The 19389-nt window shown below is 52.4% G+C and overlaps 1 protein-coding gene across 3 annotated transcripts in view; it reads left to right on the top strand.

Annotated features, from left to right (window-relative positions):
• Positions 1-19389, top strand: part of TESC (tescalcin) — a 62666-nt gene that overhangs the window by 32161 nt on the left and 11116 nt on the right. For 2 of the 3 annotated variants that reach the window (XR_004439553.1, XM_033220453.1), the window contains exon 3: positions 12027-12107. The exons of the other annotated variant lie outside the window; for it this stretch is intronic. Coding sequence is in view for 1 of the 2 variants with exons in the window: in XM_033220453.1 (XP_033076344.1) it covers positions 12027-12107 (81 nt within the window). In the remaining variant the exon portion in view is untranslated. The remainder of the gene's footprint in view (positions 1-12026; positions 12108-19389) is intronic. 3 annotated transcript variants of the gene reach the window in all.

A 19389-nucleotide genomic window follows, 5' to 3' on the forward strand; every position in this document is an offset into this window, starting at 1 on the left:
ATAGCTGGGATTCCAGGCGCCCACCACCACACCTGGCTAATTTTTATATTTTTAGTAGAGACAAGGTTTCACCATGTTGGCTAGGCTGGTCTTGAACTCCTGACCTCAGGTGATCCACCCACCTTGGCCTCCCAAAGTGCTGGGATTACAGGTGTGAGCCACCGCGCCCGGCCCCTCAGCAGTGTTCTTACCACTGCTCTGTCATTGGCTGAAGTTCCCACAGGGTTGGCCCAGTGTGGTAGCTCACACCTGTAATCTCAGCACTTTGGAAAGCCGAGGTGGAAGGATTGCTTGAGTCCAGGAGTTCGGGACTAGCCTGGGCAACATAGTGAGACTCTGTCTCTACAAAAAAAATTTAAAAATGAGCTGAGCATGGTGGCACGTACCTGTGGTCCTAGCTACTTGGGAGGCTGAGGTGGGAGGATTGCTTGAGCCTGGGAGGTTGAGGCTGCAGTAACTTGTCTTGCCACTGCACTCCAGCCTAGGTGATGAAGCGAGAGTGTCTCAAAAAGGAAAAAGCACAGGGTTGTGTGCAGAAACGGGAGCCCAGCTGCCATTAGCAGAGTGCTGACGTGTGCCAGGCACTGGGCTCAGTGCTTACATGGTCTCAGGAACCCTCTGAGGTTGACATTATTGTCCCCATTTTACAGATTAAGCAACTGAGGCCCTACTGTGTAATTTTAACTTCTTCAGCGTCAGTAAAGAAGTAACTTCTTTAACTTCAAAAGCAAAGCTGGCTGATGCAAGAGGTGTAGCCTCAAACCACTGCAGTGTTGTTGCCCTTCACCAGAATTAAATCCCCTTTTAACCTAGTCACTTTGCTTTGCTTTTAACCTGTCTATGATATGACCACATTTTGAGGGGATGGGGGCAAGGTCTCGTTCTGTTATACAGACTGGGATGCAGTGGTGCAATCATGGTTTAGTGCAGCTTCCAACTCCCGTGCTCAGGCGATCATCCTGCCTCAGCCTCCTGAGCTGTAGCTGGGACCACAGGTGTGCACCACCACATCCAGCTAATTTAAAAAAATTTTTTTTTGTAGAGATGCGAGTCTCGCTATGTTGCCCATGCTGGTCTCAGACTCCTGGCTCAAGCAATACTGCCTCAGCCTTCCAAAGTGCTAGGATTACAGGCATGAGAAACCATGCCTGGCCTCAACAGCTTTTTTTTAGAAATACTATACTCATAAGGAAGCTGCCAAGGCCCTACCTAGCTCAACAGGCTGTTTCACCATCAGAATTTAATATATTCCAACAGGCAGCGAGTCCTCCCTTTAAAAGCCTCAGCTAGGAAGATGCACGTTCACTTACAGAGGAAAACCTGCTACGGTAGCTGTAAAGATGCCCAGAAAAGACAGCGGGCGTGAGGCAGCTGGACTCGCACATCTGCTTAGGTGAGAGTGTTCAGGCAGACGTGAGGAGAGCCACAAGGGTGTGAAAAGGTGCGGAGGCGTTCCCGAGGCAAAAAGCAGCTTTCTCAATGGTCTTAGTTTTATTAGCGTGTACTTGCATATAAAACTTTTATAGAGATTCTTTTCCCAGGATGATTGATACTGACATGGTCCTTGCTTACAAGCCTGCAAATGTCCAGGGCCTTCCGTGATGGGTTTTAGAGCTGAGGATCCCATGGGGTTGAGAAAGGAGGCTCCCCTTCCCCTCCTGGGGTGCTTCTGTTCTGATGCTTATGTGTGTGAGGGATAGTCAGAGACAGAAAACTAGCACATCAGCCAGTTCGTGCTATAGAATGAGAAATATACTAAAGGTTGGCTGGGCACAGTGGCTCATGCCTGTAATCCCAGCACTTTGGGAGGCTGGGGTGAGCAGATCACTTGCGGTCAGGAGTTCCAGACCAGCCTGGTCAATATGGTGAAATCCCGTCTCTATTAAAAATACAAAAATTAGGCCGGGCGCAGTGGTTCACGCCTGTAATCCCAGCACTTTGGGAGGCTGAGGCGGGCGGATCACGAGGTCAGGAGATCAAGACCATCCTGGCTAACACGGTGAAACTCCGTCTCTACTAAAAATACAAAAAATTAGCCGGGCGGGGTGGTGGACGCCTGTAGTCCCGGCTACTCTTGAGGCTGAGGCAGGAGAATGGCGTGAACCTGGGAGGTGGAGCTTGCAGTGAGCCGGGATTGTGCCACTGCGCTCCAGCCTGGGCGAAAGAGCGAGACTCTATCTCAAAAAAAAAAAAAAGCCATTCATGGTGGCAGGCTCCTGTCATCCCAGCTACTTGGAAGGCTGAGGCAAGAGCATCTCTTGAACCCAGGAGGTGGAGGCTGCAGTGAGCTGAAATCGCACCACTGTATTCCAGCCTGGGCAAAAAAAAAAAAAGAAAGAAAAGAAAAATACACTAAAGGAAGGAAACGGGGCAGACAGCCATCCCCTGGAACCCTAGAGAAGAGAGGGTCCTTGGGGTAGGTGGTCATGGAAGGTGCCACTGAGAAGGCCACATGTGAGCTGAGACTGGAAGGAGAGAAGGAGCCAGTGTGTGAAGAGAAGAGGGAGGGGAGCTCTGGGCAGAGGGCCCAGCACATGAGGAGAATCAGAGTTGGGGCAGATCACAGAGGGCTGCCTTTGCCCTAGCGAGGACTTGGGCTGCTTTTTGTCCTTGAAATAAAATGCACAGCGGTGGCCTGAAACACCAGCTGTATGTTAGCTCCTACTATTTTTGTTATTGTGTTGCTCTGTTGCCCAAGCTGAAGTGCGGCAGTTCGATCTTGGCTCACTGCAGCGTCAGTCACCCAGGCTCAAGCGATCCTCCTGCCTCAGCCTCCTGAGTAGCTGGAACTTACAGGCATGTACCACCATGTCCGGCTAATTTTTTGTAGAGATGGGGTCTTGCCATGTTGCCCAGGCTGGTCTTGAACTCCTGGGCTCAAGCAGTCCACTCACCTCAGCCTCCCAAAGTGCTGAAATGATAGGTGTGAGCCACTGTGCCCCGCCAGCTCCTACATCTGTATGTCCTCCCAGGACCTCTCCCCTGAACTCCTGACTCATGTAGCAACTGCTCATCCACTTCCAAAAGGCATGCTGCTTAACATGCCCCTTTCAAAGCAAGCACCTCCTCATCCCTTCCAGAGGTCCCCTGTTCCTCTGTGGTGAACGGCAGCCTCACAGTTGCCAGCAGTGGTCACCTTTGATTCCTCTCTTTTTTCTCAGCCCTGCTTCCAGTTACTCAGCAAACACGGCCATTTCTACCTCCCAACGAGCCTGGGATTTGTACTTCTCTCCCCTTCTTCCTCTGCTCCCCCAACCCCTGCCCTCATCCAGCTGCCATGGTCTCTTGCCTGGGCTACCCCAGCGGCCTCCTCCCTGGTCCCCCTGTGTCTGTCTTCATTGCCTGTCCACCATCCAGGCTCACAGTACCATGTGAGAGGGTCCTGTGAGAATGTCTCTTCTCTGCTGAAGATGTTCTGTCTCACCCATTGGGAGTCAGAGCCACGGCTCCGGCCTCTCAGTGTCCTGCAGGTCCCTGCTACACACATCTCCCCAGTTGTTTTTGCCCACGTTACATGAACATTCTTTCTGTTCCCCACCCCAGGGCTCCAGCTCATGCTGTTCCTTCTTCCTAGAATGCTTTCCCCTAGAGCCGGAGGTTTAAGCCTGGGCTCTGGGTCTGGATGATTCTTCATTGGGGTTGTCCTGGGCACTGTGGGGTGCTGAGCAGCATCCCTGGCCTCCACCCACTAGATGCTGGTAGCACCCTCCCCACCAGCTGGACACATGGGAGTCGAGAACCTCCCCTCCTTCAGGTCTCTGCTCAGATGTCACTTTTTTCCCTGTGGCCTTTCTGTGATCAACCTCATTTAAACTTGTGTCAGCCTCCTGCAGCCCCCTTTCCTTTCTCTGCTGAATTTCTCTGCAAAGTACTCATCACTGCCTGAGATACTCTATTTCCCATCTGTTTTGTGCTCTCCTAGATTCCCCATAAGGGATCCTGTCTGTCTGATTTGCCTCTGCAGCCAGCACCTAGAACAGTGCCTGGCTCCTCGAAGGAATGCTTGTCGTGTCGCCGAGTTGCTCTCACTGTAAGAAGTCAACGCCAGGTGTCAGGGAAAGTGGGGGACTGACATGGGGCAGGGACAGGGATGAGAAGGTGTGTGCCTGGGGGAATGGTCTTGGCAATGTTGTCCAGCTTTTGAAAGAGGTATTTGCCAGGAGCAAAAAGGACCAGGCCTTTCTTGCCAGAATCTTCTGTGCAGAAATGTGGGTAGAAGAATTGCCTGGTACATTGGGGCAATTCCAGGCGCTTTGAAACATTGAGAGATTAAGAGGCCAGCAGGTCTCACGCATTCATGTGCATGTGAATGCCCGGGAGATTGCGTCAAAATGCAGTTTCTGTCATCCCAGCACTTTGGAAGGCCAAGGCGGGAGGATCACTTGAGCCCAAGAGTTCAGGACTAGCCCGGGCAATGTAGTGAGACGATGTCTTTACCAAAAATAAATTGGGTGTGGTGGTGCACACCTGTAGTCCCAGCTGCTCAGGAGGCTGAGGAGGGAGGATCACTTGAGCCTGGGAGTTCAAGGCTGCAGTGAGCCATGATTGCACCACCGTATTAATGCAGGTTCTGATTCAGTAGGTCTGGGGTAGCTAGAGACGGTGCATCTCTAATAAGCTCCAGGTGATGCAGATGCTGCTGGCCCAGGAACCACACTTTGAGTATTTTGGCTACTGGGAAGACACGTGCTGAGTGACACGCAGTCTCTGCCTTCAGGAGTCCCCATGGGGTCTCAGCTTTCCCACTGTGGGGAACGTCAAATGCTGAACAGTGAGTGCAGGAAGGGGAACTCAGGGGCATTGGGCAGGCAGCCCTGCAGAGGAAAGACCCAAGTGGCCTCCCTCAGTGTGGGGAGCCCTGGAATGGTGGAAGTTCCAGCCTGAGAATCTGGGGCCTGGCTGCATCCTCACCTTGGAGGTCGGTTAGCCTTGCGGTGGTTGGCAGGAGTTGGGGAACGCCATGCTCAATACCCCTAGAGAGAACTTTGCAAGTGAGCTGGGCCCCAAAAGCTGCCGGAAACCAACCCACAGCACGAGGCTTGAGGAAGAGCCCGGCACAGTCCTCGGTGGTTTTTTGAGTCTGGTCCTTCCCTTCTTGTCGGCCTGACGCTTGTCCTGCCCGCTTCCTGGGTCCCAGATGGGGCCTCTCGGGCTGCCGACTGGGTGCTGGGTGAGAACAGATGCCGAAGGAAGAGCATTCTCGCTCTTTCTCTCTTTAAGGTGAAAATGCACAACCGGAAGGAAGGAAGTGGTGAGAGTGAGGAAGCGCAAGATGGTTCGAGCCAGCCTGGAGACAGAGCTGGAGTCCCACGCCAACTCTAGTTGTGTGACCGGGGCATAGTATCTTTGTCTCCCTGGGCCTTGTGTTCTGGTCTGTAGAACAGGATCATCATTGTTGCCACTCATGATTATGTGGGGTGATTAAGTGTTGCAGTGCTTAGCACAGCTTGACGTCGCGAGAGCCCTTCAGGACTCCAGGGGGACATTCTGAAGCCCCCAGGGGTCACGCTCTCCCACAGGAGGCCTGGAAGGTGTGTGGCCCTGGAGCCCTCATGGGCAATCCCCGCTACCTTGATGGTCACTGGGGCAGCACCACTGGCCACTGAGAGTCAGCTCCGGCTGAGGGCAGTGACCTGCCGTCAGCTCTGGGCTCTGAGGTGAGGCAGAGCCCGTTCCCATGGCTGCAGCCTGGGCTGAGACACCTTTAGCCAAGCCGGTTCATCCAGCCCGGTGGGAACCTGGGGAGGAAGGAAAACAAAACTGACACGAGTATTGATGGAGCAGGAAACTGATGGTATGAAAAGGTTAGTGCGTCCTAAGTGCTGGACTCAAGGCCGGCGCTTTCCTTGTTGAAAGGGGACATTGACAGGTTTTAGGGAAAGTCCCTGAAGGCCAGGCACCACCATGCCACTGCCTGGGTCCACCAGCTTCATTCTTAACAATGAGAAGTGGCTTCATCTCTCTGCCTCAGTTTCCTCATCTTTAAAATGGGCACAGGCCGGGCACAGTGGCTCACACCTGTAATCCCAGCACTTTGGGAGGCTGAGGAGGGCAAATCACCTGAGGTCAGGAGTTCGAAACCAGCCTGGCCAACATGGTGAAACGCCGTCTCTACTAAAAATACAAAAATTAGCTGGGCATGGTGGCATACACCTGTAATCCCAGCTACTCGGGTGACTGAGGCACAAAAATCACTTGAACCCAGGAGGCAGAGGTTGCAGTGAGCAGAGATCACGCCACTGCGCTCCAGCCTGGGTGGCAGAGTGAGACTCCGTCTCAAAAAATAAAAAAAGTTAAGAAAATAAAGTGGGCATAAGTACCTACTTTACAGGGTTGTTGTGAGCCCTGTGTAATAATGTAAAGCTCTGGCCGGGCGCGGTGGCTCAAGCCTGTAATCCCAGCACTTTGGGAAGCCGAGACGGGCGGATCACGAGGTCAGGAGATCGAGACCATCCTGGCTAACACTGTGAGACCCCGTCTCTACTAAAAAATAAAAAAATAAAAAAACTAGCCGGGCGAGGTGGCGGGCGCCTGTAGTCGCAGCTACTTGGGAGGCTGAGGCAGGAGAATGGCGTGAACCCGGGAGGCGGAGCTTGCAGTGAGCTGAGATCCGGCCACTGCACTCCAGCCCCGGCGACAGAGCGAGACTCCATCTCAAAAAAAAAAAAAAAAAAAAATTATGTAAAGCTCTTAGAATAGTTCCTTCCATTCTGAGGGTATATAGGTTAGCTGCTGTTACATTATTATTATTACTACTATTAATACTGCTGCAGCGATTACTGTTGCTGCTGCTGCTGCTACTGCCGTTATTACTGTTATTGTTTTAAAAGTAAGAGCTTACCCTGTGTCAGGCAGTCTGCTCAGCATCTTATGTGGCTTTATCTCATTTGATCATCTAATTAGCCCCATCATGTTACCTGGATATTCCTACGATCCCCATTTTACAGGTGAGAAATCATGGCTTGGAGATGTGCTGTGATTACTCAAGATCATGTGCCTGGTAAGGGGCAGAGCCTGGGCCAGCACCCCTCTCCCCACCTCGTGTTTGACCCTGAACCATCCCCTTTGATATGGGAAGGAATAGGCCTGCACCCATCTCACAGATGAGGAAACTGAGGCTCTAAGAGTCAGGCACCCGTGGTGAGGGGGGAGGTGAGAGTCAGGTGTGGGCGTAGCAGGTGCCTATGGAGAGAGAGAGCAGAGGCAGTGGGCTTCAGAGCCACTTACACACCTGCTGGGAGCTGTGAAGCCAGCACCTGGGGACAACACTGTGTCCCCAGCTCAATTCCCAGCAGGTCAGGCATGTCTTACTGCTGCTGGTTGGGGACAGGCCTCTTGTGTTGAGTTAATTTCTTCTCCAGGCACATGGGTCAGGCTCCTCTAGGTGGTTTCTCCCCCACATCTCCTTCCTCTCTCCTGGGTCATTGGGGTCTGCTCTCCTTCCAGAGTCTGGACACCTGGGCCCTAGGGAAGGCACCTGGGGAAGGGCAGTGCCTCAGGATGGACCAGACAAAGAGGGAAGCTTCTTATTATTCGCTTCATTATTTGCTCAGCAAACCATTTATTGATCACCTTGCTAAGCCCAGCTGTGCAAGGCATTGAGGACAGGGTGCTGTGGAAATCACAGGGTCCCCATCCCGCAAGCTGCCATCTGTGGTGCCCTCCCAGTTCACCAGACACCGTGCTGAGCATGTTGCAGACTTTATCTCCTCTAAGCTGTACAGAAATCCTGTGAGGTTCCTGTTCGCAAAGGAGCAGACGGAGGCTGAGAGAGGCAACGCCGTTTGACCCAGGTAGCAGAGCAGGGTAGAACCCAAGTGTGATTCCAGAGGCTGTGCCCTTCACCCCCAGTCAGTATCAGTGTGCCCTCTTCACAGCCGAGAAAACAGACTGAGGAAGGATTAGCAACAGCCAGTGAAAGCCAGAGAGGGTTTGGCTAGCAGCATAGCAGCCAGTGGCTTCTCTGTTCTCCCAGATTCCCTCTGGAGCTCCATGTGGTCCCTTTCTCAGTCAGGGAATCTGGGCCTTGGAAAATGGATTCTGTTTGGATGGCCAGGGAGAGTAGGACAGCAGGGTATCTGGTGAGAGCATGGCTGTACTCTACCTAGCTTCCAAGCTGACTCTTCCACGCCCCCACTGGGTGAGCTGGGGCAGGTCGCCAAACCTGCCTGTGCTGAGCCTGAAGCGTCGGGGATAATAGGAACCCTTGTGGGGTCGCTGGGAAACGAGATGGCTCCGGCCAAGTCGCTTGCACGTTTGTGAGCTGTAGCTGTCATTGTCATCCGATCGTGATTTTGTAGAATGTGATCATCTCTCCTGGTAACCTTGACTCATTCAGGGCTCTGGTCTCTCTATTCTGTCCCCTCCCGTGGTGGCCTCCCACTAATGAGGAGAAAGGGCAGAGCATCGAGCTATCTGCCAGCAGTGAGGGTGTGACCTGCATAGAGAAAAGCATGTGTCACACACAGAGGGACTTTCACAGACGGAACATGCAACAGAATGTTCCCGGCCCCCAAAAGGCCCCCATGTTCCCTCTCGATCACCCCCAACTCCGAGGCCGTTCATCACCCCGACTTCTAGCTGCAGAGGTTCGTGTTGTCACTTTTTGGTCTTTACATAAATGGAGTCGTACTGCAGTAGCACAGTGGTTCTTCTTTGTTTTTTTAAAGACTTATTAGAAAATGTTAACAGCTTTATAGAGATGTAATTCACATATTATAAAATTCGCCCATTGAAAATGTACAGTCCATTTTAGAGCACCTCAGAAGGAAGCTCTGCAGTGGTTAGCTATCACCCCGTCCCTAGCCCCTGGAAACCACATCTCTCCACTTTGTCTCCCTCTATTTGTCTTTTCTGGATATTTCCTATAAATGGCATCGTACACCAAGGGGCCATTTGTGTCTGGCTTCTTCCACTGAGCATCATGTCTTCCAGGTACATCCGTGCTGTGGCATGGATGAGAATCTCGTTCCTGGACAGGTGCAGTGGCTCAAACCTGTAATCCTAGCACTTTGGGAGGCTGAGACAGGTGGATTACCTGAGGTCAGGAGTTTGAGACCAGCCTGGCCAACTAGTGAAACCCCATCTCTATTAAAAATACAAAAGTTAGCTGGGCGTGGTAGCATACGTCTGTAATCCCAGCTACTTGGGAGGCTGAGGCAGGAGAATTGCTTGAACATGGGAGGCGGAGGTTGCAGTGAGCCAAGATCGTGCCACTGTGCTCCAGCCTGGGCAACAGAGTGAGACTCCATCTCAAAAAACCAAAACAAAAAACCTTGTTCCTTTTTAGGGCCAAAAATAATCTTATTTTTTTCATGGCCAAATAACATCCCATCTCTCCGGGCCAGCTGTCCCGAGTCTGCCTCCTTCTTTGGAAGTGGGTTCCTGGGAATCTAAAACATGAGTCTGCCCTGACGCGGCTCCTGAGTTTGGCCAGAGGCCATGAGTGAGCCCAGCCGAAAGGCCTGGGTGGGAGGGACAGGAGGCCATGCCGGGGACACAGAGGGACCCAGGACCGGGTCCTGCTGTGCCTCTTCATGCCTCCATCCCCACCCCTCCAGTGCGTAAGGTGGGGCAGCACAGGGGCCAGCGAGGCGTTCATGGATCTTCCAACTCAGACAGCGCAGAATCCCCCGTGTCTGTTTAGCCTCCTCCTCTCCAGCATCTGTCTGTCTTAGGGTGGAATTCCACTTCCAGTGACTGTCCCACCATCTCTTCCCACCCGGAGGTCCTCATTTTCAGTGGGCTGATTCCCTCCGCCTTCCCCACCTGGGCCTGATCCCTTTTTCCCTAGGCACCAGCCTGTGCGCTGGGTCCTTCCCAAGACGCTGCCTGTGGAGGCCCATGGAGCAGAAGGAAAAGGTGAGCAGGAAGCACATTCAGAGAACCCAGGAAGGCCTTCTGTGAAGGGCAGGGGAGGAGGGCAGGCAGGTGAGGGAGTGACTGACGCCCCTGCCTGCAAACCTGCAGCCTCTAGGACTCAGCAATACCTGTGCCAGCCTCAGGGTGTCCTCCTGTGAAATTCACGCTCCCCTGTCCCAAACCAAGCTTTTTTTGCTCCTTTTTTTTTTTTTTTAAAAGAGATTGAAGCCTCACTGTATCACTCAGGCTGCAGTGCAGTGGCACCATCGTAGCTCACTGTAACCGTGAACTCCTGGGCTCACACAGTCCTCTTGCCTCAGCCTCCTGCATTGATTGCTAGCTGGGACTACAGGCATGTGCCATCACGCCTGGCTGGCAGGCTTTTTTTTTTTTTTTTTTTTAACAGCTTTACTGAAATGTAATTCACGTAATACAACTCAACTATTAAAATGTGCAATTCAGTGACATTCATATGTACAGAGTTCTGTCCACATCCAGAACTACAGTCAATATTAGAAGATTTTCATCACTCCCAAAAGAAAGCTGTACCCTCAGCTGGCCCTGAGTTTGGCCAGAGTCCATGAGTGAGGTCAGCCAAAAGGCCTGGGTGGGAGGGACAGGAGGCCATACCGGGGACGCAGAGGGACCCAGGAACCAGGGCCAGGTCTCCAACCCCCTGACCACCACCAATCTGCTTTCTACCGCTGTGTATTTACCTATTCCAGATAGTTCATGTAAATGTAATTATGTAATATGTGGCCATTTGTAACTGGCTTCTTTCACTTAGCATAAGGTTTTTTTTGTTTGTTTGTATTTTGAGATAGAGTCTCAAAACTCAGAAGTTTTTTGAGACTACAGTCTACCAGGCTATAGTGCAATGGTGAGATCTTGGCTCACTGCAACCTCTGCCTCCCGGATTCAAGCAACTCTTGTGCCTCAGCCTCCCAAGTAGCTGGGATTACAGACATGCACACCACACTCGGCTAATTTTTGTATTTTTAGTCGAGATAGGGTTTCACCACGTTGGCCAGGCTGGTTTCAAACTTCTGACCTCAAGTGATCCACCTGCCTCGGCCTCCCACAGTGCTGAGATTACAGGTGTGAGCCACTGTGCCCGGCCTCGCTTAGCACCATGTTTTTTAGATTCATTTGTGTTGTAGCATGTGTCAGTACTTGGTTCCTTTTTATGGCTAAAAAATACTCCATTGTGGTTGCAGTGAGCCGAGATTGCACCACTGCACTCCAGCCTGGGCGACAGAGCGAGACTCCGTCTCAAAAAAACAAACAAAAAAACTCCATTGTGTGGACCACATTGTATTTCTCCATGTAGGAGTCAACAGACGTTTGGGCTGTTTCTGCTTTGTGGGTGGGGAATGCTGCTGTGAAGTTCATGCACACGTTTTTATTTCTCTTGAGCATATCCCTGGGAGTGGAATTGCTGGGTCATCTGTTAACTCCAGGTTTAACCTTTGAGGACCTGCCAGACTGTTTTGCAGAGCTCCAAGCCAGCCCCCCACTGCTCTGAACACTTACCTGGGATTTGCGGATAGGTTTCAGGCAGTCTCTGAATCCCCAGAATGGACACAAATCCCATATCTCTGCATTTTTTGGAGATGAATGTCCAGTCCACCTCTTGGATTCTCAAAAGTATCTCAAGGCCAGGCCAGTGGCTCATACCTGTAACCCCAGCGCTTTGGGAGGCTGAGGCAGGAGGATCACTTGAACCCAGGAGTTCAAGACCAGCCGGGGCAACATGTCAACCCTTTGTCTCTACAAAAAATTTTAAAAATTAGCTAGGCGTGGTGGCATGCACCTGTGGTCCTAGCTGCTTGGGAGGCTGAGGCAAGAGGATTGCTTGAGCTCAGTAGATCGAGGCTGCAGCGAGCTATGATCGCACCACTGCACTCCAGCCTGGGTGACAGTGAGACTCTATCTCAAAAAAGAAAAGTATCTTGAGCCTCCAAATCCTCCCTGCCTTTGCCCAGTCTAAAGGTTAGAGGAAGGGGCAGATAAGTGAAGCGTATTCCAGTTCTGTCTCCTAACTCTGAACTGTTCTCGTGGGGCCTGTTGGGGATCCAAAATACAACTTGATACAGGATGAAAATGCCAGCTGACATCTGCTGTCTTTTCCTACTCTCTTCCCGGTGTCTCTTCTTGGAAACCAGCAAGGAGAACTTCAACAATGTCCCGGACCTGGAGCTCAACCCCATCCGATCCAAAATTGTTCGTGCCTTCTTCGACAACAGGTGGGCGTTTTCCCCTGAACCAGCCCAGTGGCAGGCACCTTTGTGTTGTGTGACATCTCGTGGTACTCATTGCCCAGATTGGCCCTTTGAGCTGATGTCCAGAAGAGGGGACCGAGCTGGGTAGGGGTTATAAGCACAGGTTTGGGGTTGGACCATTCTGGATTCATAGCTGGGTGACTGGGCAGCTCACTCAAGTTCTCTAGGCCTCTGTATTCGTTATCTCTGGCTGGGTAACAAATTACCCCAAAACTTCGTAGATGAAAACAACAGCCAGGCATGGTCGTGCACACCTATAGTCTCCGCTACTGGAGAGGCTGAGGCGGGAGGATACTTGAGGCCAGAGTTCGAGGTTGTAGTGAGCTGTGATTGCACCAGTGTTCTCCAGCCAGGGCAACAGAGTGAGGCCCTGCTTCTAAAAAAAAAATAAAATGAAAACAATTAAAAAAGAATAATTCTCTTAGAAACATTCTAAGACAACTGTTGAGGAAGACTTTTCAAAAAAGAAAATTCAAGGCCGGGCATGGTGGCTCACGCCTGTAATCCCAGCACTTTGGGAGGCCAAGGTGGGCAGATCACCTGAGGTCAGGAGTTCAAGACCAGCCTGGCCAACATGGTGAAACCCTGTCTCTGCTAAAAATACAAAAATTAGTTGGGTGTGGTGGTGCACGTCTGTAATCCCAGCTACTCAGGAGGCTGAGGCAGGAGAATCTCTTGAACCCGGGAGACAGAGGTTGCAGTGAGCCGAGATTGTGCCACTGCACTGTCTAGCCTGGGCGAGAGTCAGTGAGACTCCATCTCAGAAAAAAAAAAAAAGAAAGAAAGAAAGAAAACCTGGAAAGCATTTATTATCTCACCATTTCTTTGGGTGAGGAAAGGAACCTGGGTGCACATTAGCTGGGGGTCTCAAAACCTCATTAGCTTCAGCCAAGGCATTAGCTGGGACTGAGGTCCCTCGCCTCATGGCTCAACCAGGGAGGCTCTGTTTCCAGATTCAGCCTTGTGGCTGCTGGCTGGAGGCATCTCCTGTGCCCCTCCACAGAGCTGCCCACAGCATGGCAGCTTGCTTCCTCCAGAGCCAGCTGTCTGAATGAAACAGCAGGACATCCCACTATCTTTTTTTTTTTTTTTTTTTTTTTTGTTTTTGTTTTTGAGACGGAGTCTTGCTCTGTCGCCCAGGCTGGAGTGCAGTGGCGTGATCCCGGCTCATGCAAGCTCCGCCTCCCAGGTTCCCGCCATTCTCCTGCCTCAGCCTCCTGAGTAGCTGGGACTACAGGCGTCCGCCACCTCGCCCGGCTAGTTTTTTGTATTTTTTAGTAGAGACGGGATTTCACGGGGTTAGCCAGGATGGTCTCGATCTCCTGACCTCGTGATCCACCCGTCTCGGCCTCCCAAAGTGCTGGGATTACAGGCTTGAGCCACCGTGCCTGGCCAGACATCCCACTATCTTTTTGTAACGGACACCCCATTCCTCCTGCTCTGTCTCTTCGTTAGAAGTGAGTCACTAGGTCACCCCCCTCTTGATGGGACAGCACAGGGACGTGACTACCAGGAGACAGGGATTTGGGGGGCCATCTGGGAGGATACCTCAGTTTCACCGTCTCTAAAATGGAGATAATTGGCCAGGTGTGGCAGCTCACACCTGTAATCCCAGCACTTTGGGAGGCCAAGCCCGGCAGATCACTTGAGGTCAGGAGTTCAAAACCAGCCAGGTCAACATGGTGAAACCTCGTCTCTACTAAAAATACAAAAAATTAGCCAGGTGTGACGGCATACGCCTGTAATCCGAACTACTTGGGAGGCTGAGGCAGGAGAATCCCTTGAACTCGGGAGGTGGAGGTTGCAGTGAGCCGAGATCACACCACTGCACTCTAGCCTGGGCAACGGAATGAGACTCTGTCTCAAAATAAAATAAAGTGGAGATAATCATAGCACTTGCTTAGCAGGGTTGCTGTGAGGGGGAGTGGGGGGATGTGTGGTGAAGTGCGAGGTTAGCTATTCATATGTTCATCACCGTGGCTTACAAAGAGGTGTGCACCCTGGCCAGTGTCCCAGAGCTGAGGCACAGGCCAGAGCTCATGCCCCAGTGTCCAATATTGTTTAAGGTGAAAGACCTGGGTGCCCGGGATGGAGCCTGGAGGTGTCTGGGACTCTGTGGGGGGATGAAGGGGTGGGTATACTCTCCCCATGCTGCTGGGGCCTGTGGCAGACACACTGAGGCCAGCCAGCCTATTTGCCCCAATGTCCCCATGTCTGCAAAGATGGTTGGGAAGTGGAGGATGGGCGGAAAGAGGAAGGACAGGAACAGGTGTGGTGTGGTGATGAGACCATGGGGCTTCCCTGATGGGTTTTGAGCTGTGCAGGGATGAACCACTCACCCTGGTTCTGCCAGGGATGTGGGACCCTGGGCAAGGTGCTGAGCCTCCCTGAGTCCCACTGGAAACTGGGGGTGCTGCTCACCGGGAGAGGTCCTTCAGCTGCCCCTGGAGATGCAGGGGCCTTCCTCTGTGGCCCATGAGGCAAGGCCTGGCGAGAGAGTGACCAAGAGTTAAACCGGAAAAGCAGGGAGAGAAGGTTTCCAGGCGATGGGAGCTGTGTGTGCAAAGGCCCTGTGGCACAGGGAGCTTGGGGAGCTGAGAGGCAGACCTAGCTGGATCACAGAGAGGCCAGTGTGGTGTGGGGAGGACAGGCTGCATTGGGCAGCCTCTGTGGACCAGCAACAGGGGTCTTCAGGAGCTGAGATGGGGGCACTGATGGACTTTGAGGTGAGGGTATAGGGGGGTGGGTGAGTCAGGTTTGCACTTTGCAGAGGTCGCTGTGGCTGCTGGTTGGTTGTAGGATGGGAATGGGAGGTGGAGGCCAGGGAGGAGTGAATCGTGGTCCCAGGCTTGGGTCAGGGCTGCCCTGAGGATCTGGGGCACAGGGGGCAGCTCTGAGCCTGCTGGGAGGTTATAGATGAGGAGGAAGGGTTGGATCAGGAGTTGGAGTGAGAGACCTGGTACCGCAGGAATCTTCACGGCCAGTTGCCATGTTTGCCAAAGAGAAGGGGCCTGTGGAGCTTAAGTGACTGTGAAGTGTGTGAAGTTGCACAGTCGGTGGCAAAGACAAGGTGGAATCCAGTGCACCATCTCCCTTTAAATCCTGGTTCTCAGAGAAAGGACTCAGAGGTGGGCGGTGCGTCTTAGGCCAGTCCCCAAATGAGCCAAAGCAGGCGTCAGGGTGGGAGGCGTGGCCCCTGACGGGACCTAGAGTTGGAGGCACTGACAGGAAGATGATACAGGGGACCAGAGCCCAGGGGGCGCCTGTGCATGCGTGTGTGTGTGTGTGTGTGTGTTTGTACGCGTGCACACGCGAGAGGGAGCATGTGTCCACATGTAGGGAGTGTGTGTCTGCGCAAGGCTTGTTTTCAGAAGGCTTGGGTGCAACTCTGGCCAGTTGTAAAGCTGGAAGAAGGAACTTCTGGGGTGGATGAGAGGTGGATTTCACAAGGGCATGTTTGTCCGAACACAAGACCTACGCATTTTAGTGTATGCTCTTATTCCTTAAAGAAAAACTTGACCCAAGGTCACTTGGCTGTCAGCTGTCACTTGTAGGAACTGGGATTCCAACTCAGGTCTGTCGGCCTCACGATCCTGGACAGACCCAGGAGTTGTGTTTTGGGCTCTTGGGGTGGAATTCACGTACCTGCCAGGCTGTTTTCCATGAATAGCCGCTCTCCAGCAGACAGGGTGTGGGGAAAGGGCCAGGGCGGACGCCTTTCTGTTTTCAGTAGACAAGAGGGTGCGCTGGGCATGCCGCTGCCAGACGTAGGGACAGGCAGATGGAGGCGGTAGCCTCCTCCTCCTTTGAGGGTCTGATTTAGGACAGAGTCATGGAAGGACTGGCACAGGCGTGGCGCTCCCTGAAGGAGGGGGGCAGGGACGTCAGTCATTGGGGAATATTGAGTGTTCAGAAGGTGGACGTTGAAACAAGTGGCCACATCTCACATCTCAGGGGGACTCCAGGTGGCACAGGCCTGTGGGGACCCTGAGGAGGGAGCTAGGCAGAAAGGGGCGGTGAGGTCTGCGCTGGTGTGGGTGGCTGAGACCACCCTGCAGGCCTGGGAGTCCAGGTGGGACTGGGAATTACCAGGAGGACGGGGGAGGCCCCAGGAGGGTGCTGAGCAGGGGAGCGACAGGCTCCGAATTGCATTTTGCAAAGCTCACTCCGGCTGCACTTGGAGTGCACGGGAAGGTGAGGGCTGGGCCAGGCAGCTGCAGGGGCCAGGAGAGAAAAGGAAGGTTCCCAGGGGACTGACTAGAGGTGTGAACCTGGGGATGGGTTGGGTGTGGGGATGTGGGGGGTATCCAGGAGACTTCGGGTCTGGAGCTGAGAGCAGCTGTCATTGTGCCTGCCTGATGGAGCTCCACGGAAAGATGGCCAGGGATCCGGGCCGAGCTAGAAGCGGAGGGCGGCGGCCAGGTATGGGCGGTGAGAGCCTCCCCTATGGGTGCCCGGACCTCAGCCTCCAGCTGCTCTTTAGAGAAACCTGGTGTGGAGAAAGGGAGGTGCCAGTGACTAAGGCTGGCCCAGAAGTCACCGAGGGAGGGGATGATTTTAAAAAGGGTTTCCTCTGGCCTGCACCCAGAACACTTCGTGGGCTACAGCTGGGAGCCTGTAACTATTGGAAAAGGGCTTCACGTCATATCCTGTAAATGCTGAGAAGAAGCTGGAGGAGGATTTCAGAGGAGATGCTGGAAACAGGATTTTCCTTTCAAGAAATACCAGCCTCAGCCTTTGTTCCTAAGACTCTTTGGGAACAGGTCTTGGGGAAGGGGTATTTTGAGCCCATCCCCACCTCCAGGGACACTCCATTCCTTACAGGAGAATTAGAAAGTTAAGGTGGCATCTTTGCAAAAGGGGAGAAAATGGCCTGCCCTCATGCTGGGCCGCAGATTTAATGATGTAGCCCCTGTTTTCTGTCCACTGATCTTCATCCTGGTGCTCATTTTAGAAATGGGAGCAGAGGGCTGGGTATGGTGGCACATGCCTGTAATCCCAGCAGCTGAGGAGGCTGAGGCAGTAGGATTGCATATGGCCAGGGTTCAAGACCAGTCTGGGCAATATAGGGAGATCGCATCTCTAAAAAAAAAAAAAAAAAACCTTTTATTTAAAAAATAGAGTGCAGAGCAGGTGGGGCTGGTTCTAGGTGCTCTGGGTTTCCTTGGTGCTGGCTCTCATTGCCTTTGGAGACCATAATGTTGGTCTCTGCAGACCTCTGGGAGCACTAGGAGGGGGAGGGACCCTCCTTCCTTGAATTGGGTCCTGAGGCTGAAGCTAAGCAGGTCTCAACCGTCCCAGAGAAGGACACACACCCTGCCTTCCCCAGGGGTCTGTCACATTTTCACCCATGCTAATCTTAATCCCTCTTGCTGCAGCCTAAACCACTTGAGAAGGACGTGTGAGCCAGTCGCTGTGGGAAGGGCTTTCAGAGCGGCCTGATAAGTCTGGGGGCTATTTTTATGCTCTGCAAATTTGGTCTTGTGCTGCCCACAGCGAGAACTTCAAGGTTATTAAAGCCTGTGGCAGGAGCAGTTGGGAGCTTCATCCGATAAAAGAAAGAAGGGAGACCTGTGAAAACACAAAAAGATGGGCCTTCCTGAGGGAAGGATGGATCTTATCCCGCAGACGGGCAGTTTCTGCCTTCTCTCATCCAGACTTGTGACCCTACCTCTCCCTGGAAAATCTGGAAGAGAAAAATAAAAAGAAAGGGAGTTCCCAGGCCACTTAGAGGCTGGCGAATGGGTGTTAGTGTATTTGCTGGGTGCTGAAAAGGAGTAGTAGATGAACCTCTAAAGAGAGAATTGCAGTGGAGGTGCAGTCATGCCCTGGGTGGAACCCAAGTGACATCCAAGCACTAACCAGTAACTGTTAGCCACCCCGGGCCAGCTAGGGACTGCCCCTTCCAAAGGGCCACACTGAGGGGCTGTGGCAGAACCTTGAGCTTGCCAGCTGTATGACAGCCTCCCCAGCGGCCTCGGGTGCTCACGGTCGCAGTCTGTTAGTGATAAGGTTTGAGGACAGTGAGTCAGGAGCTCGGGTTTGGAGTCGTCTCCAGGCTGTTTGTTTTGTTTTGTTTGAGACAGGATCTCAAACTTAGTCACCCAGGCTGGAGTGCAGTGGCGTGATCTTGGCTCACTGCAGCCTTGGCCTTCTGGGCTCCAACAATCCTCCCACCTCAGCTCCCCAAGTAGCTGGGACTGCAGGTGCACACCGCTGCACCCAGCTAATTTTTTGTATTTTTTGTAGAGACGGGGTTTCTCCCTGTTGCCCAGGGTGGTCTTGAACTCCAGAGCTCAAGCAATTGGCCTGCCTCAACCTCCCAAAGTGCAGGGGTTACAGGCGTGAGCCATTGCCCCTGGCCTCCAAGCTATTTTCTTAGCAACTGCCAAGACCCGAGCTGGACCACACATTTCTGAGCCCCTCATTTGGGTGTCAGGCACTGTGCCCGGCATGGGGCATGAACTCCCTATGTCCCCGTCCCCTGGAACACCAGCCCTTTCTTGCCTCCTCCAAAAAGCACATTGATACGGCCAGCCTCAAACCTGCCCTAACTTACCACAAAACTTTCAATCATTGGCAAACTTGTATTTGGATATAAACAGATTACTTAGTGATGCTTGCAGTCAATCACCATCCTAAAATTTTGAACTAGTGAGAGCGAGCAGAGGTTGGCAAACTTTTTCTGTAAAAAGACAAGGAGTAAATATTTTAGGCTTTGTGGGCCACGCAGTCTTTCTTGCATCTACTCAACTGTGAAGACAAGCATAAATGAATGGGCATGGCTGTGTGCCAATAAAATTTTATTTATGGACACTGACATTTGAATTTCATGTAATTTTCACTCGTCATGAAATACTATTCTTTTGACTTCTTTTTTTTTTTTTTTGGCAAGCATTTTTTCAACTATTTAAAAATGTGAAAACCGGCCAGGCACATGGCTGTCACATATAGTCCCAGCACTTTGGGAGGCCAAGACAGGAGGATCGCTTGAGCCCAGGAGTTTGAGGCTGCCGTCAGCTATGATCACACCACCAAACTCCAGCCTGGGCAATGGAGTGAGACCCTGACTCTGACAAAATTAAGATTAAAATGTGAAAAGTCTTTTTTTTTTTTTTTTGGAGACAGGGTCTCCCTCTGTCACCCAAGCTGGAGTGCAGTGGTGTGATCTCGGCTCACTGCAACCTCCACCTCCCAGGTTCAAGCCATTCTCCCACCTCAGCCTCCCACGTAGCTGGGACTACAG

This window comes from Trachypithecus francoisi, unplaced genomic scaffold (genome assembly GCF_009764315.1).
Source record: "Trachypithecus francoisi isolate TF-2019V2 unplaced genomic scaffold, Tfra_2.0 Lachesis_group11, whole genome shotgun sequence".
NCBI lineage: Eukaryota > Metazoa > Chordata > Mammalia > Primates > Cercopithecidae > Trachypithecus > Trachypithecus francoisi.